This window comes from Rhinoderma darwinii, chromosome 3 (genome assembly GCF_050947455.1).
Source record: "Rhinoderma darwinii isolate aRhiDar2 chromosome 3, aRhiDar2.hap1, whole genome shotgun sequence".
Taxonomy (NCBI): Eukaryota; Metazoa; Chordata; class Amphibia; order Anura; family Rhinodermatidae; genus Rhinoderma; species Rhinoderma darwinii.
In genome coordinates, this window is record NC_134689.1 from 20,729,621 (window position 1) to 20,754,288 (window position 24,668).

At 45.9% G+C, this 24,668-nt stretch overlaps 1 protein-coding gene across 1 annotated transcript in view; it reads right to left on the reverse strand.

The window, feature by feature from the left end:
- Positions 1-24,668, reverse strand: part of ADAM19 (ADAM metallopeptidase domain 19) — a 75,416-nt gene that overhangs the window by 13,247 nt on the left and 37,501 nt on the right. The window contains exons 10-16 of the mRNA XM_075856095.1: positions 24,222-24,306; positions 23,925-24,064; positions 22,459-22,636; positions 21,861-21,950; positions 21,509-21,704; positions 10,244-10,352; positions 879-1,080 (exon numbers count right to left, since the gene is read on the reverse strand). Of these exons, the coding sequence (XP_075712210.1) occupies positions 879-1,080; positions 10,244-10,352; positions 21,509-21,704; positions 21,861-21,950; positions 22,459-22,636; positions 23,925-24,064; positions 24,222-24,306 (1,000 nt within the window). The remainder of the gene's footprint in view (positions 1-878; positions 1,081-10,243; positions 10,353-21,508; positions 21,705-21,860; positions 21,951-22,458; positions 22,637-23,924; positions 24,065-24,221; positions 24,307-24,668) is intronic.

Sequence of the window (24,668 nt, forward strand, 5' to 3'; positions counted from 1 at the left end):
TGTCAAAAAAAGGGAACAGTCATTTATTTATATAATTATACATCACAATCACAAGAATATTAGTAACAGTATATTTTCATTTCACTAGTATATAAGGAAGCCAGTCTGTTTGCTTAATATCCCAGACTGCAGGCCAACACATTTTACCTGCACTGATACATTGTAGCAAACTATCAAAACAGGGAAGAGATTTGTACTGCTGATGTATTTAGATCACAGAGGATTGTCTAGACTAGTTACAACTGTAGCAAACCGTCAGCTGTGAGAAGTGTTAGGGTATGTTCACACGGCAGCGTCCGTAACGGCTGAAATGACGGGGCTGTTTCCAGGAGAAAACAGCCCCGTCATTTCAGCCATAACAGCATGTGCAGGCGCTTGAACGCCGCGTCCATTACGGACGTAACTGGAGCTGGTTTTCCATGGAGTCCATGGAAAACGGCTCCATTTACGTCTGAAGAAGTGACATGACACTTCTTTGGCGCGGGCGTCTATTTACGCGCCGTCTTTTGACAGCGACACGTAAATATACGCCTCGTGTGAACAGACAAACGTCAGCCCATTGCTTTCAATGGGCAGATGTTTGTCAACGCTTTCAAGCCGTATTTTCGGACGTAATTCCAGGCGTAAAACGCCCGAATTACGTCCGTAAATAAGCCGTGTGAACATACCCTTAGGTCTAAAGAGGTTATGAGCCTCGAAATGTAAACAAGAATGTTTCCATTCACTGACAGCAAACCTAGATCTTGACAATGGTGAGGAATTGAAACACAAAGTGTATTAGAAAATTGCTGAACTTTTTTTAAATATAATCTAACTTTATTTCTGTATCTAAGAAGTTTGATAGACAAAATATAAAGGGTAGACTGACTATATCTGACCTGGTTGTCTCCACATTTAGTGCCTGAAAGGACAAGACCTGGATCCATCATATCTTCCTCTTCAGTTATTCTGTAAACATGTGTACCCCTACAGAGAACACGTCTCCCCTGCACGGTTATGGTGGTGTCTATTGCTACAGCACTATGTTCTATAGGCTTAGAGGCAGAGCTTAAGCACTGGATCTTCCCACACTTGGCATGCCTAGAAAAAAAAAGATAATGAGATCTATAAAACGTGCTCCGACTAAGGGATTATACATGCATATTACTACCATAACTGCCATATAGCCATATAGTAACTGTACCAAGCCTCGAATACATCATGCAAAATAGCTCTCCTCCAGGAGGGAGAAAACTCTCTCTAGTGCCACCTATAGGTGACTACCCTGTAAGTCAATGTCCGACCCTTTATAGAGCCTTGAAATATGACTCTTAAAGTGGTTGTCCCACGATTAAATGTTATCCCCTAACCACAGGATAGGTGATACAATGCTGATCAGTGGGGGGGGGGGGGGTCTGACCGCTGGGACCCCACCAATCACGAGAGCAGGGGTCCGATTACTCAGAATAAATGGGGCAGAATGCCGATCATGGGCACTGCCGCTCCATATATTCACTCTCTAGGACATTGCCGGAGATAGCTGAGCGCTGGGTTCGGCTATCTTCGTCAGTTTCATAGACAGTGAATGGAGCGGCAATGTGCATGCTTGACCTGCCGCTCTATTTATACGCAGGAACTGAACTTGCATTCTTGTTATTGGTGGGGGTCCCAGCGGTCGGACCCAAACCGAACAGCATGTTATCACCGATCGTGTGGTTTTGGCATAACATTTAATCTTGGGACAACCCCTTTAACCCCTTAACGCAGGATCATGTGCATGTACGTCATCTGCAGCTGGTAGTTGCCGCAGAATCCCGTACTTGCAAATCCTCCTGATCGCACGGGCACAGCTTCTGATCGCTATGCTCCTGTTGCTACAGCCGGGATCGGAGATAACTCAGATCCCAAGCCTCTTGTCTTAACTCTTTAAATGCCATGGTCAATAGCGACCATGGCATTTAAGTGGTTTAACAGAGAGAGGAGACTCCCTTTGTCACTCATCGGCGGTCAGCAAACGCGATCGCAGGTCACCGATGGGTTGCCATGGCAGCAGGGTCCTAATTAATGCCCCCAGGTCTTCCATGGCTGTTTGCCTGTTAGGTTTTACACTGACAAGCAATAATGTTTTGTTATACTAAGTATACCAAAGCATTATTGAAGCGATCAAAAGATAGTGAAGTGAAGTCCCATAGTGGGACTAAAAAATGTATCAACTGAAGTAAAATAATGTTTATTAAAAGAGAAAAAAGAAGCGCCATGTTTGGCAGGCCCATAGAAATAAATGGAGTGGTGGTCGAGCATGCGCAGTACCACTCCCTTTATATGGGGCTCCCAAGAACGGCAAGGTAAGCCCGTTCTCGTTATCGGTGGGGGTCCCAGGGGTCGGATCCACACAGATCAGATATGTAAAACCTATCCTGTGAAAAGCTAATAAATATTGATTATGGAGAGGCATGGTGGAGTGAGGACACGTGCAGCAGCAGCTCCGGACACACCCCGCCGAATATCGCCCGACAGGGCTCACCTATCAGCCGCCTGACACCAGCATGACCAGGGGGAAATACCATCGGCACCCCCCGGACACTTCGGGCACTCCAAGCATTGGCCGGTTCCTCCGGTCGGCTCAGGACGGCCCGCCGCAGCGATCCTCCTCGTCACCTCCAGAAGGCTGCAATCAGCCTCCCGCCTCGCCGCGGAAACACACCGCCTCCCTCACTCTCCGGCCAGCAACAGCCCGGCGCCGGCACCGACGGATCTGGAGGAGGGATGCAGCCGGCAGAAAGAGGTCAGTGTGGGGCAGGACACACAGGGCCACTGCCACCGGCCCAGTCAGGGATGGTCCCCCTTCTACAGAGCCTCCACCAGCCCGTTCCCAGACATGAGGCCCTTAACATGGTGCCCACAGGCGGAGCATGTGACACACCCCTACCATCACCGGCCCAGCGGCCCACACCAGTGCCAGGCAGTCAGCAGAGCCAGGGGCTGCCGGTTATCTTCAGGGAGATTCCCTCCCCCACCCCGCCAGTGCACACAGGAGACCACTATGCAGGCCTGTCCTCGGGCCCCCCGCTCTCCATGGAGCGGACCCTGGCAGAACTTTGGGAGATGGTCAAGGTACTGCCCACTAAAACGGATTTAGACCTCCGCCTCGCACGACTAGAAGAGAAACACGACAGGGCCATCGGTGAGGTCACACAAGAAGTACGGGCCCTAGCTGTGAGAGTGGACACCTTAGAGCGCCAGCACTCCGTCGACTCTCTGGACATATCGGTCCTCTCCCAGTCCTTGGCTACCCAAGCAACGCAACTCCGAGATCTCTCCCTACACTTAGACGATGTCCAGAATAGGGGAAGGCGTAATAATTTGAAACTGAGGGGTTTGTCCGAGTCTGTACCCCCCGACGGACTTTACGATGCTGTGACCCACATTTTTAACAAGCTCCTGGAACGCCCGCGAGATATGCCCATAGAGATGGACAGAGTTCACAGACTAGCTGGCCCCAGGAATGGAGACGGCAATCGACCGAGGGATGTTATCTGTAGGGTGCATTTCTACAAGCAAAAAGAGGAGATTGCCCGCAGAGCCTGGGAAAAAGGGGCCGTCCCATACAATGGCGCCGACATCACCGTCCTGCCGGATGTTTCCAGATTGACGCTTTCCATGCGTAGAATTGTTCGCCCATTATTGGAAGCAACAAAGGCGGCAGGCGCAACATACAGGTGGGGACACCCGTTCCACATCATCCTTCGAAAGCAGGGAATGTCGTTCGCTGTCCGCTCTCCCGACGATCTGGAGGAAGCATTCCGGTTCTTGGAAACCTCGCCGGTGCGGTTACCAGACTGGACCGAACCACCGCCACCTTTCGCTCCCAGAGGAGGCCCGTATCCGGACTATGGGTTCCGTCAGCCAATCAGACCTGGAGCAGAGCCACCTGACGTTCGAACTTTGGAACGTCGATCTCCACGCAGAGACAGAGGGTCGGGATCCGTTGACCTCCATCCTCCTGGACGACGATCGCCGCGGAGGGACTGAATGTGCACAGCTGCCTTAATGTGGACGTTTTCCTGGACTACATTTTGCACTTTCCTTATCTCTTTTTCCCACAGGGTTCCTGAAGGACTGTCGGGAACGCATGGCTGGAACTGCCTTACAGCTGGTTGTATCACTGTGGGTAGAGGGGGCGGGCAGATACACACCGGTTGGGGGAGGCTTAAATAAGTTTACCGGCTTTAATTGTTTTACCTGCCCAATCTGAGTTTTCACATAGGGGAAGGTGGATACTGGGAATGTTAACCGTTAATAGGGTGAGTCCGGGGCTCTAAAGCAATTTGGTTAATTGAATTTTCTAGTTGATATTTTAACTGTTGTTACGCTGTCTTTTCACTCCGGTCTTTCCTTGTTCCCTATTAGGGTTCCGTGTAGCTGTGTCGTGTTTGAGGTTTTCCGACGGGCGACACAGCTCGCGTTGAGTAGTGGAGAGGTATTGTACTACGACTTTAGAGAACTTGCTCTGCACACAAGTTCTTTTTCTTCTTTCTCTCTTTTTCTTCCTTTCCTTTCCCTCCCCTTTCCCTTCGGTCCACTCCGGACATTTCAGTGGCCATGTCTGACATTACTGTTGTCTCCCTAAATGCACAGGGTCTGAATGTTCCGGAAAAAAGGTCCTCCATTCTCCGTCTCCTATGGAAACGGAAAGCACACGTGGCCTTCCTGCAAGAAACTCACTTCCGGGCAGACAACATCCCAAAGATTACAGACTCCAACTACCCCGCGGGGTATCATAGTGCGTCTTCTGACTCCAAGACCAAGGGAGTCTCCATCCTGGTCTCCCGCTCCCTACACTGGGAACACGTGGACACCTGCGCAGATGAAGCGGGACGGTACCTTTTCGTAAAGGGTAAGTTGGATAACGCACTGTACACACTGGCCTCATACTATCTCCCTAACTCTGGTCAGGTGGCCTACCTGGACAGAGTTTTGAGGGCTCTGGAAGGCTTTCTGGAAGGTACCTTAGTCATGGGGGGCATCTAAATGTCACCCTAGACCCAGTTTTAGACACGTCACGAGGACACTCCTCCCTATCCAGGGCAGCACATAGTCTTATACGGCGATTGCTGCATGAACATCAACTTGTGGACGCATGGCGAGTTATGCATCCCTCAGTCAAAGACTACACATACTACTCGGCACCACACAACTCCTATTCCAGGTTGGACTACTTTTTCCTACGCCATGCACATCTTCCCAGCCTGACATCATCCTCCATAGATGACATAACGTTATCTGACCATGCCCTTATTTCCCTCACCCTAGCCCGCCCATTGGCCCATCCCACCCCCTGGCAGTGGCGACTGAATGAGTCCCTCCTGCAGGATACGACAGTGGTCTCTGAAGTACGCCGAGACCTGGTGGAATACTTTGATAAAAATGACACACCGGGGATGGACCCGTTCTGTATATGGGAGGCGCATAAATGTGTGGTGCGAGGTTCCCTTATACGGATGGGAGCCAAACTCAAGAAAGAGCGGACGGCTCATCTCAGAGACCTACTGTCACGCATACACAAACTGGAACAGTCCCACAAGATAACACAGGATCGGTTACTAGGGGCAGAATTAGGGCAATTGCGGGAGCAAGTGCGATCACTCTGCCTTGCTAAGGCGAAGGCCACACTAGTCAAATGTAGAAGGCATTTTTATGAATTCAGTAATAAGCCCAGTAGGACATTAGCCCGCTCCCTCCGGAAAACCCGTTCGCGTACATACGTACCGCACATCACAGGTGCCCAGAATAAACGACTGCAACTCCCACATGACATCTCAGAGACCTTCCGTGCCTACTACCACTCTCTCTACAATCTCCCAAAGGCACCCTCCTCACAGGACGGCGGTAGCCAACGGGAGAGGATCGAGGAGTATCTCCGATCCTCGGGGATGAAATCCATCCCACTTGATGATCTAGCAGCCTTGGAGGCCCCTATCTCACCGGAGGAGTGGTCGTGGGCACTGAGGGACTCACCCACGGGGAAGGCCCCGGGACCGGATGGCCTGTCTCTGCCGTACTATAAGACCTACTCAGAAGAACTCGAACCCCACTTTATCCGGGCCTTTAATTCGCTAACCGAAGGGGGCTCCATTCCCAGGGATACACTGAGGGCACATATCACGGTTATACCCAAGGAAGGGAAGGACCCATCCCTATGCCAGAGTTATCGTCCTATTTCCCCACTGGATGTAGACTTGAAACTATTTGCCAAGATTCTGGCATATCGGCTGTCTCCGCTCCTTCAAACAGTCATACATACTGACCAAGTGGGTTTCATGCCCCTACGGGAAGCGCGAGATAACACCACACGGGCAATTAATTTAATGTACCAAGCGGCAGTCACGTCACTCCCCACTTGTTTTTTGTCAACGGACGCGGAAAAGGCCTTTGACAGGGTTAGTTGGGACTGTATGTTGGCCACTTTACGACACATCGGAATAGGGACTCATATGATGTCCTGGATCTCTGGTCTCTACTCCTCCCCGTCAGCTCAGGTCAAGGTCAATGGACACCTCTCATCCTCCTTCACGATTACTAACGGCACGCGCCAAGACTGCCCTCTATCGCCTCTGATCTTTATTTTATGCCTGGAGCCCTTGCTGTGCCACATCCGCTCCAACCCGGACATTACAGGCTTGGACCTGGGCGGCAGAGCCCATAAGGTTGCCGCCTACGCGGATGATCTGCTGTTTTTCCTCACAGCTCCTAGAATTTCCTTGCCTAACCTGGTGGCGGAGCTGAGTAGATACTCGAGATTATCCAATTTCAAAATAAACTACCAGAAGTCGGAGGCCCTTAACATCTCGTTACCACAGACTCTGGTCGCTGATCTGTCGGAGTCCTTTTCATTCAAGTGGGCAAGGGACTCGCTTAAATACCTGGGAGTTCGGCTTCCTGGTGATCTATCTCGCCTTTATGCGGTGAACTTCCCTTTGCTACTTCAACGTATAAAGGCGGACCTAGACACATGGACATCGGGCACATTCACCTGGTTCGGTAGGTGCGCAATTTTTAAAATGAACATCCTACCACGGATTTTGTACCTCCTACAGGCCCTACCGATACATATCCCACGCCCATTCTTTCAGTCCCTACTTTCCCTAGTGCACAAATTCATATGGGCAGGGAAACCAGCACGTATCGCCCGATCGTTGCTATTTCGTGTAAAGGGGGAGGGGGCATTGGTCTTCCGGACTTTGTCTCCTATCACCACGCCTCCCACTTGACACGAATCTTAGATTGGTTCCGGCACGGCGGGATGAAAGAATGGGTGTCCATGGAACAGGCGTTTACATCCATCCCACTACAGGCCCTGCCGTGGTTGGGCAGACATGTTCCCAGGGTTGTGGGGTCCCACCCGACAATCGGTCCCACCCTAGCAGTCGCATTGCGGGTGTTTCCTCGGGTGGAATTCTCGCCGCCCCCCTCCCCGCTATTTCCGATTTTAGGCAACCCTGCATTTCCACCGGGACTGGATAGTGGCCCATTTCAAGTATGGTTGCGGGCGGGTAAGGGGCAGGCCCTACAATTTCAGCAGGAGGGGAGGTGGATAACAAGCGATCAAATACGAACTCTGTCGGATCCGGTCTCTTTCTCGGCGTGGCAGGTTACCCAGTTGCGACATTTCCTGATGTCCCTAGAACATCCTGGAGTGCAGCAACGGGACTGCTCCGCGTTTGAACTCCTGTGTACAGGCACAGGCACGATCCGACATGCTTTGTCCAGAGTCTATGGGTTCTTGATCTCGCCCCCCAATCTGCCGCCACCTCCGTACTTGCGTAGCTGGGAAAGGGACTTGGGCGAAACATTCACCCCTGAACAACGAGACCGCCTGTTCACCATGACACATAAGTCCTCCATGGCCAGTAGATTTCAAGAGGCAGGATTTAAGATATTGTCCCGTTGGTACAGGGTGCCTTCCAGATTGCATGCAATGATCCCGGCGGCCTCGCCACTATGCTGGAGATGTGGGGACCAAGTGGGTACAATCATGCATATTTTCTGGGAATGCCCACTCCTGACTGGGTTCTGGTCCGAGGTGTGGCGCATCTCCTCAAAATTCACGGATTGTCCTCTCCCGCGATCTCCGGGCCTCTTCCTGCTTCATTTGTGCGAGGTCCCACTGCCCTTGTATAGACGTTCGGTAGTTCGACACCTGGTAAACGCGGCTAGGGCATGTGTTCCTGCACTGTGGAGACAGTCCTGTCCGCCGACGGTGTGCATGTGGTTCGGCAAGATCCAGGAGATCATGAGAATGGAGGACCTCACGGCATCAATGAAGGGGACTCATGCCTCCTTCCTAAAAACATGGCGTGAATGGATTCGTTTCCAAACGACCGAGGAATATAAAACCATCATGGCCTCGTGAATTCCCGTCTAGTCACGGTATGTCAGGTCAGCTCCCCCCCCCCCCTCTTTTTTGTTTTCTCCCCCCATTTCCTTCTCTTTCTTTCCTCACTATTTTGTCTTTCCTTCTTTCTGTCTCTGCATCTCTCTTCTCCTTTGATGCACCTGTGCGCACTCAGGATATACCATGCACGGCTGCGGGTTCAGGGTGCATATTGGAGATTCCTTAATTAATTGTATTTAGCGACATGGTACTATCAGGCGACCCCATGTACATAGGCGGGGCAGATAACTGACCTGTGAAACGTTGACTGTTTTTCATTGCCTTTTATCGCACTGTGTTATGCATATTCTGTACGATTTGTAATTTAAAAAAAACACAAAATGACAAATAAAAGAATTTATAAAAAAAAAAATATTGATTATGGGAAAAGCCTGATAAGGCCAAAATAGTCCTGGACATTAAGGAGTTAAAGTGGTTGTCCACCTTTGTCCAAAACCGGGCACCATAGGTTGTGTCAGGTACTGCAGCTCAGTCGAATTCACTTCAAAGGGGATGAGATGCAATACCAGACACAAATTGTGGACAGGAGTGGCACTGTTTCTGGAAGAAAGGAGCCATGTTTTTCTAATCCTGGACAACTCCTGGTTTAATCAACAGGACGACTCCTTTTTCTATGGTAGGTCCCACAAAAATGAGCTTATTGCCTAAGAAAACCCTGTCCAAGGGCCTGCATGGTCTCTGGTACATACCCCCAATGCTAATAGGACATGTTGCAATTCTTTAGGCCTTACTCAGATGATTGTATTACGGATCTGTGTGGGCACCATATTCCTATCTTAAAAGTTGGATTGCATCCATTTAGGGGAATGCAGGAAAACTTCTCCCAAGCTAAATATATGGCCCCCATACAGAGCCATAAGGGTATGTTCACACGCACTAATTACGGACGTAATTCGGGTGTTTTTTCCCCCGAATTACGTCCGAAAATAGCGCCTCAATAGCGTTGACAAACATCTGCCCATTGAAAGCAATGGGCAGACGTTTGTTCACACGAGGCGTATATTTACGCGCCGCTGTCAAATGACGGCGCGTAAATAGACGCCCGCGTCAAAGAAGTGACCTGTCACTTCTTTGGCCGTAATTGGAGCCGTTATTCATTGACTCCAATGAATAGCAGCGCCAATTACGTCCGTAATGGATGCAGCGTTCAAGCGCCTGCACATGCCGTTACGGCTGAAATTACGGGGATGTTTTCAGGCGGAAACATCCCCGTAATTTCAGCCGTTACGGACGCTGTCGTGTGAACATACCCTAATTCTTGACCAATTTTTGGTTAAGCGGGCACTTACAGACGCAGATGTGCACATGTTCATGATAAGCTCAGGTCTGACATAGCTGCTTCTTGCTGAGTAAGGGTATATTCACACGGCTTATTTTCGGCCGTTTTTCGGGACGTAAACGGCCGAAAAATCAGAAGCAGAACTCCTCCAAACATCTGCCCATTGATTGCAATAGAAAAAAATGTGTTCTCTTCCAATGGGCCGTTTTTTGACGCGGCCGTTTTTCAAAACGGCCGCGAAAAATAAGTGCAGGTCACTTCTTGGGACGTTTCTGTAGCTGTTTTTCATTGACTCTATTGAAAACAGCTCCAAAAACGTCTGTAAAAAAGGCCGCGAAAAACGCGAGTGGCTTAAAAAACTTCTGAAAATCAGGAGCTGTTTTCCCTTGAAAACCGCTCCGTATTGTCAGATGTTTTTGACTCAGGGTGTGAACATACCCTTACTAGTTCATTACGGCACATCACATACTGTATAATTATTATTATTCATGTAGTTGCATTTGATTTGCAGTACCACTCTGCCCACTCACTTGGCATCACATCTCCTGTATTCACCATTCATATCTCGCCCACAGTTGCCATACTGATCGCCAGCTGCATTAATCTTCTCAAAGCACACATCTGGCGCAATGCTCGCTCCTGTAATACAAACACAATGTCTATATATATATTGATATGTGTTATTAAACTAGTACTGCGTAAAAAGCTGTTCCATATAATGTATAAAGGGGTTGTCCCGTTTAGACAACCCATTTTTTGCGAGGGTTTCTCCGACATTAGGCTTCAGGATCCCCCAGATTCATCTGTAATTGTCACGGTAACTCAGCTCTATGTATTAGGGGGGATTCACACGAGCGTGATTTGGGCGCGTGGTTTTCGCGCGGCACGCAATGCCCTATAGAAGTCTATGGGGCAATACACACAGTCCGTGTATTTTGCGCAGCGTTTGTTCGCTGCGCAAAATACGCGACAGGTTCAATAACTCTGCGTATTTCACGCATCACGCACCCATTGAAGTCAATGGGTGCGTGAAAACCACGCATGTCGAACGGAAGCACTTCCGTGCGAACTGCGTGTTTGCGCAACAGCTGTCAAAAGGATGAATGGAAACAGAAAAGCACCACGTGCTTTTCTGTTTCCAAGCATCCAAACGGAGTGTCTTTGCGAGGAGCGAACCCCGACAACCGAAGCTAACTTCACCGGGTTCGGCCAAACTCGTTTTGGCCGAACCCGGCCAAAAAATTTCCGGTCCGCGACGTCAGGAGACATTCACTGTGCATGGTGCTGAAAGAGTTAAACTGTTTCAGCACCATGGACAGTGACTTGTGATCCCAAAATACATGAACCTGTAAAAAAAAAACGAAGTTCTAACTTACCGATTACTCCTGTCTCCTTCCTGCAGTCCGACCTCCCGGGATGACACTTCAGTTCAAGTGACAGCTCCAGCCAATCACAGGCCAAGCACAGGCTGCAGCCAATCACAGGCTGCAGCGGTCACTTGGACTGCCGCGTCATCCAGGGAGGTGGGGCCCGATGTCAAGAGAGGCGCGTCACCATGGACGCGTCACCAAGGCAACGGCCGGGAAGTTCTCGGTAAGTAGGAACTTTATCTTTTTTTTTACATGTTTTTCGCTGTTGTGCTCGGCATTCACTGTCGAGGGTGCTGAAAGATTTAGCTCTTTCAGCACCTTGGACAGTGACGGGCATCGACAAGCCTCATCTCTATGATGCCGGCTGCGCGAAAATCACGCAGCCGCGCATCAGACACGCATGACACACGCAGCTGTCAAATGGTTTTTGCGCTCGCAAAACGCCGCGTTGTTTGCGTGCGCAAAAACGCAACGTTCGTGTGAATCTGCCCTTAATGTCACCTACCGAGACGCTGTAAAGGTGGTAGAGTAACACCTTCTTAAAATCAATGGGCAGTCTATGTAATATGCAGGGGGTGCATAAGTAGGTATACAGGGGGAGATTTTTCAAAGAGTCCAATTATAATTTTGTGAGGTAATTTTGGATGAAGAAACACAAGGAGATGGCATTATTAGAAAAATAACTTGGTCCGATGAAGTAAACTTCAAACGCTCAGATGCTGTTAACCCCTTCCCGCACCTTGACGTTAATAAACGTCAATGTGTGCAGTAACTTCGCGCACCTTGACGTTCATTAACGTCAGTGCTTTGACAGTTAACCGCCGCGCGGCGCTACACCGCAGCGGCGGTTAACTGTGCAGGGTGTCAGCCCTGCTCTCCCTGTTGCCGATCAGCGGCCTGTCGCCGCTGAAATCGGCAATTAACCCCTTCGATGCGGTGGTCGATTGCGATCCCCACATTGAAGAGGTTTACAGCGGATCGGCAGCCCCCCACATGTATTTGCGGGGGCTGGCGATCCTTCTCACGGCAACCAGAGGCCAGACAATGACCTCCGGGTTGCCATGTACGGAAGCCTCGGAGGATCAGCCTCCGGCCGTTCCTCCTCTGCTTCCTGTCAGTGTGACAGTTACGTCACAATGACAGTTACAACACATTACACTACGTGTGTAGTGTAATGTGTTCCAGCAGCGATCAGAGCTGCAAGTCTAAGTGTCCCCTAGTGGGACAAGTAAAAAAAGTAAAAAAAAGATAATAAAAATGTTTTGAAAAAGTGTAAAAATAAAAGTTAGAAGTGATATAAACAAAGAATGCTTTTTTTCCTATAATAAGTCTTTTATTATAGGAAAAAAATTAACACGATAAAAAAAGTACACATATTTGGTATCACCGCGTTCGTAACGATCCCGACTATAAAACTGTAATATTATTTTTCCCGCACGGTGAACACCGCGAAAAAAATAAACGAAAAACAGTGCCCGAATCACAATTTTTTGGTTACCACCCCTCCCAAAATCGACAATAAAAAGTGATCAAAAAGTCGCATGTACGCCAAAATGGTACCAATACAAACTACAACCCGTCCCGCAAAAAACAAGCCCTTACACCGCTTTTTTGACTGAAAAATAAAAAAAGTTGTCGCTCTCAGAATACGGTGACACAAAAAAGAATTTATTTTATAAATAAGTGATTTTATTGCACAAACGCTGCAAAACATCAAAAAGTTATATACGTATGGTATCGCTGTAATCGTATCGACCCGCAGTATAAAATATAATGGTAATTTATAGCCCAGGGTGAACGCCATAAAAAACAGTTTCAGAATTGATGGTTTTTGGTCACCTTGCTTGCCAAAAAATTGAATAAAACGTGATCAAAAAAATTTCTAGTACCCCAAAATGGTACCAATGAAAACTACAGATTGTCCCGCAAAGAATAAACCCTCACCCAGCTCCGGTGGAAAAAAAAATAAAACTGTTCTGGCTCCCAGAATATGGCGATGCAAAATGTGCAGTGTTCCAAAAGCAGATAAGATCGGGCGCCTTTTATCAGTGCGACACCGGCCACATATCTGCGGATTATTATTTATTTACTGCATTATTATACCCTCTTATTATACCCTGATGTACCCCGCACAGATAACATGTACCCTGATGTACTCCGCACAGATAACATGTACCCTGATGTACCCCGCACAGATTACATATGCCCCCACATTATATATTGAGACACCAGTAAAACCCCAAACAGAACTACTACCAAGCTACATCTGCGCCCCAAAAGCCAAATGCTGCTCCCTCCCTTCTGAGCCCTGCAGCGTGCCCAAACACCAGTTTACGCCCATAGATATGGCATCGCCATACCCAGGAGAACCCCCTTAATATTTTATGAGGTATTCGTCTTCAGTGGCACAAACTGGGCATAACATGTAGTGCACTAAAATGGCATATGAGTGGAAAATTGTAATTTTTACTCTGCACCATCCGCTGCACATTAACCCCTGCGCGCACCACAACATAGCATGTCGTAGTGTGGGGGGGGGGTGATGTATGGAGCGTCTCACGTGAAAAATAAAGCATTTAAAACGGCAAAATCACTGTTTTTTGGTCACCTTGGCTCTACCTAAAAATGTAATAAAAAGTGCTCAAAAAGTCTTATGTACCAAAAAATGGTACCAATAAAAACGACCGCTCGTCCCTCAATAAATAAGCCCTCATACCGCTCTATTGACTGAAAAATAAAAAAGTTGTGGCTCTTGGAACGCGGGGAGGAAAAAACTAAAAAGGAAAAGAAAAAAATGGATCAGTCCAGAAAGGGTTAATTACTTTCTAATGAAAAACCATTTATGACCACACGTGGGGTATTGCCGTACTCGGGAGAAATTGCTTTACAAATGTTGGGGTGCATTTTCTCCTTTATCCTTTGTGAAATTGAAAAAATACAACATTTTAGTGGAAGAAATGTTGATATTCATTTTCACGGCCTAATTCTAATAAATCCTGCAAAAGACTTGTGGGGTCTAAATGCCCACTATATCCCTAGATAGATTCTTTAAGTGGTGTAATTTCCACTTTTGGGGGGTTCCACTGTTTTGGCCTCTCAGGGGCTTTGCAAATGCAACATGGCACCCAAAAACCATTTCAGCTAAATTTGATCTCCAAAAGACAAATAGCGCTCCTTCCCTTCTAAGCTCTGCTGTGGGTCCAAACAGCCGTTTATTACCACATATGGCATATTTCCGTAATCGGGAGAAATTGTTTTACAAATGTTGGGGTGCTTTTTCTCCTTTATTCCTTGTAAAAATTAAAAATGGCTACCTTTTTTCAGAAAAAAAGTAGATTTTTACCTTTACAGAATAATTCCAATGAATTCAGCAAAACAACTGTGGCATCAAAATGCTAACTTTACCCCTAGAAAAATTCCTTGATGAGTGTAGTTTCCAAAATGGGGTCACTTTCCGGGGGTTTCCACTATTTTGTTCCCTCCAGTGCAATTCAAACGCGACACGGCACTGAAAACTATTCCAGCAAAATCAGAATTTCAAAATCCAAATGGTGCTCCTTTCCTTCTGAGTCCTGCTGTGGGTCCAAACTGCAGTTTATTACCACATATGGGGTATTGCTGTAATCGGGAGAAATTGCTTTACATATGTTGGGGTGTTTTTTCTCTTTTATTCCTTGAAAAAATAAAAAAATTCTACGTTTTTTTCAGAAAAAAAGTAGATTTTCATCTTCACATACTAATTCAAATACATTTTGCAAAAAAACTGTGGGTTCAAAATGCTAACTATACCCATAGATAAATTCCTTGAGGGGTGTAGTTTCCAAAATGAGGTCACTTTTGGGGGTTTTTATTGTTTTGGCCCCACAAGACCTCTTCAAACCTGACATGATACCTAAAATATATGCTAAAAAAAAGGAGGCCCCAAAATCCACTAGGTGCTTCTTTGCTTCTGAGGCCTGTATTTCAGTAAATTAGCGCACTAGGGCCACATGTGGGATATTTCTAAAAACTGCAGAATCTGGGCAATAAATAATAAGTTCCATTTCTCGGGTAAAAACTTCTGTGGTATAGAATTTTTTTTATTACAAATGAATTTTGTAAAAAAAAAATGACATTTGTAACTTTCACCTCTACTTTGCTTTAATTCCTGTGAAACGCCTAAAGGGTTAAAACACTTTCTGAATGCTGTTTTGAATACTTTGAGGGGTGCAGTTTTCAAAATGGGGTGATTTATGGGGACTTTCTAATAAATAAGACCCTCAAAGCCACTTCAGAACTGAACTGGCCCCTGTAAAAATCGGCTTTTGAAATTTTCTTCAAAATATGAGAAATCGCTGCTAAAGTTCTAAGTCTTGTAACGTCCTAGAAAAATAAAATAATGTTCAAAAAACGATGCCAAACTAAAGTAGACATATGGGGGATGTTAACTAGTAACTATTTTGTGTGGTATTACTATCTGTTTTACAAGCAGATACATTTAAATTTAGAAAAATGCTAATTTTTGCAAATTTTCTTCAAATTTTGGTGTTTTTTACAAATAAATATTGAATTTATCGACCAAATTTTTTCCGTAACATAAAGTACAATATGTCACGAGAAAACATTCTCAGAATCACTTTGATAGGCAAAAGCATTCCGGAGTTATCACCACATAAAGGGACACATGTCAGATTTGAAAAATCGGCTTCGTCCTGAAGGCCAAAACAGGCTCAGTCCTGAAGGGGTTAATAGGCACAACTGAGTTTATTACTCAAGAGAAAACCCCATTGCAACAATTGAAAAATGGTTTCAGGTAAAGGGTTGATTGGTCCCATCTTTTACAACGGTTACCTCAGACCTGGACCTTAACCCCTTAGTGACCAGCTATTTTAGGCCCTAATGACCAAGCTATTTTATTTGTTTTTCTATAGTCGCATTCAAAGAGCTATAACTTTTTTATTTTTTCGTCTACATAGCTGTATGAGGACTTGTTTTTTGCGGGATTAGTTGCACTTTTTAATAGCACCATTTTTGGGTACATATAATTTTTTTATTAACTTTTATTAACTTTTTTTGGGGGGATTATAAAAAAAAACTGAAATTCCGCCATTGTTCTATGCGTTTTTAAATTGACGCCGTTCACTATGCGGTGTAAATAACATGTTACCTTTATTCTATGGGTCGGTACGATCACGGCGATACCACATATGTGGAGGTTTTTTTATGTTTTACGACTGTTGCACAATAAAAACACTTTTGAACTAAAATTATTTGTTTTTGCATCGTCGCTTTCCAAGAGCCGTAACTTTTTTATTTTTCCATCAATGTAGAGATTTTTTGGGCTTGTTTTCTGCAGGACGAGACGTAGTTTTGATTGGTTCTGTTTTGGGGTGCATGGCACTTATTGATTCATTTTTATTATGACTTTTTTGGGGGGCAATGGAAAAAAATTGCAATTTCGCCATTGTTTTTTGCGTTTTTTTTTACGGTGCTCACCTTGCGGTTTAAGTTACATATTAACTTTACTAACGGAGTCATTACGGTCGCGGCGATACCACATATGTGTACTTTTATTTATTTTTTACACTTTTACTAAATAAAACCTCTTTTTATGGGAAAAATTGGTTTTATTTATTTTTTTACTGTAATTTTTATTTCACATTTATTATTTATTTTATTAGTTCCACTAGGGGACTTTACTGTTCGATCTTCAGATCGCTGCTATAATGCTTTGGTATACTTCGTATACCAGAGCATTATTGCCTGTCAGTGTAAATCTGACAGGCAATCTGTTAGGACGTGCCTCCGGCGTGTACTAACAGGCATATGTCCAGGGCAGACCTGGGGGCTTTTATCAAGCCCCCGACTGCCATGACACCCCATCGGAGACCCGCGATTGCATTTGCGGGCGGCCGATGGGTGACAGAGGGAGCTCACTCCCTCTGTAAACAAAGTTAAATGCTGCGGTCGCTATTGACGGCGGCATTTAACGGGTTAAACGGCCGCGATCGAAGTAAACTTCGAACGCGGGCGTTGGAGCAGGAGCTCAGCTGTCATCAGACAGCAGAGCCCCGGCTCTAGCCTGCACGGGAGACCCGTGCAGGACTTAGACTAGGCTCACGTGAAAAGGCGTCAGCCTAGCCTAAGGCCCCTTAATGACTCATGTGAAAAGGCGTATTGGTGGTCACTAAAGGGTTAACATGCTCCAAGAAGATGTAATACCACAATTGAAGTTGAAGCATGAAAATGAAGACTTCTATTTTCAGCAAAATGGAGTCCCCTCCTCACTATGCTTTAGCGGTGCGTAATTTTCTTGACAAAAAATTGCCCAATAGGTGTATAGGTAGACGAGGGCCGGTTGAATGACCACCACGATCACCAGACTTTACCCCGATTGACTTTTTCTTTTGGGGAGTTATCAAAGATAAGGTATATTCAAGAAAACCACACACGGGTAATAACGTGATTCAGTTCATACAAGAAATGTGCCAAGAAATGAATGCCAATAAAGAACTTTGTGCCAAAGTGTAAAAACTAGATTACAGCAATGTGTAAATGGTGAGGGCCGCCAATTTCAGCATATAAGAGGTTGTTTTATTATTCTATAAAATACTATTTAACCCCTACGCGCACCCGGACGTACCATTACGTCCAGGGGCAGGGGGTGATGTTTGGAGCGCGCTCCATATGCTGTGGGTGTCGGCTGTATTTTGCAGCGGACACCCGGGACTAAGGGGGGATTCACACGAGCGTGTATTCGGTCCGTGCGGGCCGCGTGGTTTTCACGCGGCACGCATGGACCAATACAAGTCTATGGGGCAGTACAGACAGTCCGTGCTTTTTGCGCAGCGTTTGTCTGCTGCGCAAAAAGCGCGACAGGTTCAATAACTCTGCGTATTTTGCGCATCACGCACCCATTGAAGTCAATGGGTGCGTGAAAACCACGCAGGTTGCACGGAAGCACTTCCGTGCGAACTGACTGAAACAGCGCACCAGCTGTCAAAAGGATGAATGTAAACAGAAAAGCACCACGTGCTTTTCTATTTCCGAACATCCAAACGGAGTGTCTTTGCGATGAGCGAAGCCGGACAAGCGAACCGAACTTCACCGGGTTCGGCCGAACTCGTTTTCGCCGAACCCGGCAAAAAAATTATCGGTACGCGATGTCAGGAGATAGTCACTGTCCATGGTGCTGAGAGTTAAACTGTTTCAGCACCATGGACAGTGACTTCCGATCCCAATATACATGAACTTGTAGAAAAAAAAACGAAGTTCTGACTTACCGATAACTCCCGGCGTCTTCCTCCAGTCTGACCTCCCGGGATGACAATTCAGTCCAAGTGACAGCTCCAGCCAATCACAGGCCAAGCACAGGCTGCAGCGGTCACATGGACTGGCGCGTCATCCAGGGAGGTGGGGCCCGATGTCGAGAGGCGCGTCACCAAGGACGCGTCACCAAGGACGCGTCACCAAGGCAACGGCCGGGAAGTTCTCGGTAAGTACGAACTTTTTCTTTTTTTTCAACAGGTTTTTCGATATTGTGTTCGGCATTCACTGTCGAGGGTGCTGAAAGAGTTAGCTCTTTCAGCACCTTGGACAGTGACGGGCGTCGACTAGCCTCATCTCTATGATGGCGGCTGCGCGAAAATCATGCAGCCGCGCATCAGACACGGATGACACACGCAGCTGTCAAATGTTTTTTGCGCGCGCAAAACGCAGCGTTGTTTGCGCGCGCAAAAACGCAACGTTCGTGTGTATCTGCCCTAACAGCCGGGAGCAGCGATCGCACTGTTCCTGGCTGTTTAATCCCTCAAATGCTGCGGTCAATCGCGACCGCATCATCTGAGGCGTGGAAAACAGCTCATCGCCCTCCCTGCAGTGAGATGGGGGGGGGGGGTGACGACGGTTGTTATTGCAGCCCAAGGGCCTAATGAAGGCCCCAGGACTGCCTTCACTCTGCCTGTGTTAGGGTATGTTCACACGCAGTGACCAGAATCGTCTGAAAATACGGAGCAGTTTTCAGGCGAACGTTTTTTAACAACTCGCGTTTTTCACTGCATTTTTTACGGCCGTTTTTGGAGGTTTTTTTCAATGGAGTCAATGAAAAACGCCTCCAAAAACGTCCCAAGAAGTAGCATGCACTTCTTTTGACGAGCCGTAATTTTACGCGCCGTATATCGACAGCGACGCGTAAAATAAAGGCTCGTGGGAACAGAACATCGTAATTCCCATTGAAAGCAATGGGCAGATGATTGTAGGCGTATTAGGGGCGTTTTTTCAGGCATAATTCGATGTGTAAAACGCCCGAATTACGTCTGAAACCACTGCGTGTGAACATACACAAGCCTGTAAAAATGACGATATACTGCAATACTAACGTATTGCAGTAAATTGTAGCAGCGATCTAACGATAGCTGGTTCAAGTCCCCTAGGGGGGCTAATAAAGTGTGTAAAAAAAAGTGAAAAAAAGTTTTTAGTAGTGAAAAAAAATAAAACATATTAAAAGTTAAAAAAAACAAACCTTTTCCCATTTCCCCCCTAATGTAAAAAATAAAAAAAGTAAACAAAATTGGTATCGCTGCGTCCGTAAAAGTCTGAACTATTACAATATAGCGTTATTTCATGCGCACGCTGAACGACGTAAAAACATTTTTTTTTAACAAAAAGTTTATTATCAATAAAAGTAGTAAAATATAAAAAAAAACTATATAAATTTGGTATCACCGTAATCGTATTGAGCCACAGAATAAAGATAAATTGTCGTTTTTATAGCACGGTGAAAGCCGTAAAAATGTAACCCAAAAAACATTGAGGAATCAGTTTTTTCCAACTTTAGCCCGCAAAGAATTTTTCAGTTTCCCAGTACATTATATGGAACTATAAATGGTACCAAAAAAAACTACAACTCCTCCCGCAAAAAATAAGCCCTCACACCACTCTATTGACGGAAAAATAAAAAAGTTATAGCTCTTGGAATGCGGGGAGTCGAAAATTAAAAATCAAAATATAGCTTCGTCCTGAAGGGGTTTTTAATCTGTAAACCTATTATTATATTTACCGATTATTTCAACTGTATACCTACTTATGCATCCCCTTGTATAAACACGCCGGGTCCGAAGGATCAAGAGCAGGCCCTCTTTGGCTTTCAATACTGGCTGATAGAGAGGGTTCCTGAATGGGAACCCCATAATATTGTACTATAGGCCTTATACGCTGTAACTTGCAAATACCCGTGATGACGCCGCGTGAAACGCATTGGTCCGGTGGTACAGCAATTAAATGGTGTCAATGGCGGTAGATTGTATACACATAAAACCCTGTCCCCCATACGGGGTCACAATCTTTTTTCCCTACTTTAGACATACACATTCATACATATTGGAAGTGAACAATATTTTTTCTATCATTTTAGTAATATATCCTAATTATTGCTTTTTGATTTTTTCACTTTATATTCAATTTGTTATTACTTTTTTGCTACTTGGAAACCATCAACAAGCTGCTGTTGACAGATCTGTTATTTGAATTATGTGTCTCCGTGGTACATCACGTTGTATGAAGGGGCTGAATAACACCTTAATAATATCCTAATACCCCCGCAGCCCTGATCATTTAAAGGAACCCATTTGGCAAAACTGACACACTATGTTATGCCTAGTGTAGGGACGGAGGAGGCGGTGCATGACACAGGGATTCTCTCTTTGCATCGCCCCTATAGACCCTGTATCAGTTTTGCTTTAGGGTATGTTCACACGCTTAACAAAATACGGCTGAAAATTCAGAGCTGTTTTCAAGGGAAAACAGCCCCTGATTTTCAGCTGTTTTTTAATCAAACTAGCATTTTTCACTGCCGTTTTTGGAGCTGTTTTTCTATTGGGTCAATGAAAAACGGCTCCAAAAACGGCTCAAGAAGTGACATGCTTTTTACGGGGCGTCTTTTTACGTGCCGGTTTTTGAAAATGACGCACCATCGGAACAGAACGCCGTATTTCCAATTGAAATTAATGGGCAAATGTTTGTAGATGTTCTGCTTCCGATTTTTCAGCCATTTTTCGGGACGTTTATGGCTGAAAATAGCCCGTGTGAACATACCCTTAGGTACCCCATATGGTATGTTCACACAAGCTATTTCAGCCGTTTTTCGGGCCGTAAACATCCCAAAAAACGGCTGAAAAATCAGAACGCCTACAAACATCTGCCCATTGATTTCACTACGTTCTGTTCCGACAGGGCGTTTTTTTACGACTCATTTTCAAAAAACGGCACGTAAAAAGTCGCTCCGTAAAAAGAAGTGCATGTTTCCATTGAAAACAGCTCCGTCTTTTCACCCGATTTTTATTAACCGTGTGAACATCCCCTTATTCATATAGGTATAGATCTATTTTATACATTTTGTGACATTTTCATTTAATTGAAAGTGAGAAATATCTCCATGACCCGACTCACCGTTTCCCCAGAGCTGCCGACACTGTTGCTGGTGTGTAAGACATCTCCCGTTGTAGCAAAAAGCTTCTCCATTTTGGCAAGACGTTCCGTCCAGCTGGAAGGAGTTAGGAGGACACGCAGGAGAATGTCCGGTACAGAATTCTGGAAGGTCACAGGCTCTGGATGTCTTCCGACATGGGAACCCAGGTGGCTTCAGCTAATGAGAAATTTTACACACAGGGATTATGTTACACGCGTTCCATATAAAGTCCTAGTGTTTACGGACCATAAATATAACAGTTTTGGTTGTCAGATGTACAGATGTTTCTCCTATTATATATAATGCTTGGATAACATAGAAGAGATGTCTTACTCTGCAGTGATGGCAGCAAGTCCCATGGGCACACTCAGCCCCTGGCAGCAGCGTGCACGTGGTGGCATTGCAACATGGGTTATCGCATTGCTGCAAAGAGAGAGGGTGAGAGAGTTGTAAACGGGGAGGTCATAGACATTAGTTGGTTGATGATCATTCGGCAACATCTATCAGCGCAAACACATCATCAAGTGATGGACTGCATAAAAAGGGTCTGACGGGAATGCTGGAACTTGTAGTTCCATACATGTTTATGTGTGCACTTTGGTAACCATTTTAATATGATTCAATGTTTTGTGTATACAGCTCCCACGCAAAGCTATGTGTAAGAAAGTTTCTGCTTTAGCTCCATAGAAACCGACTACAAACAAACTCTAATCCTGTAGTCTGTGTTACTCCCTTCCGTCTCCCCTTTTAGTTTCCAAGGAGCAGCAGCAATTTTGGCTGCATATGAGCTGTATACAAAAAACGGTAGGGCATAATTAGAATTTATTTAAGACTATTTGCTATTTTTTTTTAATTGTAGCTGCATTGGAGCAATGGAAAATGTTTGCAAAAGTGTACGTAATCTTTAATGACCATCGATACCATCTCTTACCTCAAGATCCCCACAATCACACTGTTCTCCCTCCTCTAAGAAGCCATTTCCACAACGTGCTCCTCCATACAGAGTCTTGGTGTCTGGGGTGTTGCTGAGGCACATTCCTCCGCCTGAGCGTAAGAAGCGGTCTAGTTCACGTCTATTACAGGCATTGAATACCTTGGGGAAAGGGTGCCTGAAAACAACGTAGACAGAATCATTTAGCGTCCTCCCTTTTCATCACTTTGCTGCTGTCAATATCTGTTTCTTACAGGGTCCAATGCTATGCCATAACCACCGGCATCTATTACCCGAGTGCGCAGACTGATTTAAAGGCATATGCCCAGACTGCAGCACCACCCATGAGATTTGGTGAACATTTCAACTGAAGCAACACCCTTCCCTAACTGCAGGGGGCAGCATTTATCCAGCTTCACATTACTTTTACAATGTTTGTATAAAATTGATCCACACGCGTCTAGCTCTAACCATCTCTCTAGTGCCACCTGCAAAGTCAATGTCCGACCCATTAAGGAGCCTTGAAACACGACAAGGGATTTTGGCCAAGCCAGAGTCTAACCCAAAAGGAAGAGAAGGCCAATTGTAAGCAACTGTTTCTGGGTTATTGCTCCTCATCAGTGCAGAGCAGAGTGCTGGGGGGCTGGGTGATAAGCTTTAAACGTAGCGCTCGTGGTTCTCATTAAAGAGACGCAGCTGGTATGAAGTCTTACATGCACCTCTGTTTAGAAATATTGGGGTTGTAGGTGTTGCCAGTGCAATGCCATTACGGATGCACACGACCTTGTGTGTCGTCCGAGTCCCGTCAGTGATCCGAGGAAAGATAGGACATGTTCTATCTTTCCTCAGATCGGGGACTCGGACCATTTTTCACGGAACCGATTCACCCGCTAAAGTGAATGGGTCCGTGAAGACTATTGGGTGCCACTCGGATGCCATCAAAAACGGCCCAACTGGCACAACGGTCGTGTGCATGAGGCATTAAGGCTCTGTTCACATTGCGTTTCTGTTTTATGATGAGCATAGGTGACAGGAATGCTCCTGGCGCATAGGCCGAATGCATCCATAGGGTCCCATTTACCCTAAGAGTATCCTTTTAGCATAGGTTCGGGAAGTATGCGTTGGCATATGTTTTACAACTGCATTGAAAAGCGTAGTCGACTACGCTATTCAGTGTAGGGCACCCGGCATAGAAACGTTTCTTTTACATGGGATCCTTAAGACAACAAAGGCAACAGTATACCATATAATATATACATTTGGTGCACGTCTGGTGATTTCCCCATTGTATGCGATGCAAATGTACAACGCGATGTGAACAGATCCTATTGACGTAGGCAGAGAGAGGACTACCGGATACACAAGGGGGTCAAGTGATGTTACAGTTAATGGTACGTCAAGCCACTGTGGTTTTGTACCTGACATATATAATACTAGTCTCCCACTTATGAAAACGGTTTACTCACCCGGTAGCAGCGGCCATGATACAGCCGCCATCTTCTGGTTTTGCTGTACAACAACCAGCAGCATCATGGCTCATCCCAAAATTATGTCCCATTTCATGGGCCATTGTGGCCGCAACTCCAATGGCATTGTCTGAATGATCCTGCCACAACAAAAACAGGTTATAACTACGGCAAGAAATAATATAATGAAAGGAAACTGTACGGAGATGAGGCATGCACACAAAACTGATATTTGTAACGCCAGGCATACATAATACAACATAATAAAAATGTTCAAGGGTTGTCAAACGTGCTTACCATATTTACTCCTCCAGACTGATAGGAGGAGCACATTGCCTGTAGCGGAGCCAGGCCAATGGTTGTACCATGGAAAGTGCGCCCTCTATAGGAGACAGCAAAGTGTTACAAACAAGGCAGACTACAGAACCAACCACAGTACAGAACCAATTACATTCTTGATCGATTTCTTGTACAAAAACATCATAAAAGTTGGGCAAATTCCTTTCGTTTGCCCCCTCCTCCAGCAATAAACTGGTGGTTGGAGGTCCAGCTGCTGGAATGTAGTATCAAATTGGGTCCATTGAAGTCAATGTGGTACATGTAATACATGGTCACGCAAAGTCCACCAAAATGGGTGCCACTCTTTACAGCGGCTTTCCAGTCCGGCTGATGGAAGGGCGTCTTGCACTGGGTCCCCCTTATATTAAATTCATATTCCCCAATAGGACATATGGATAGGGGTGG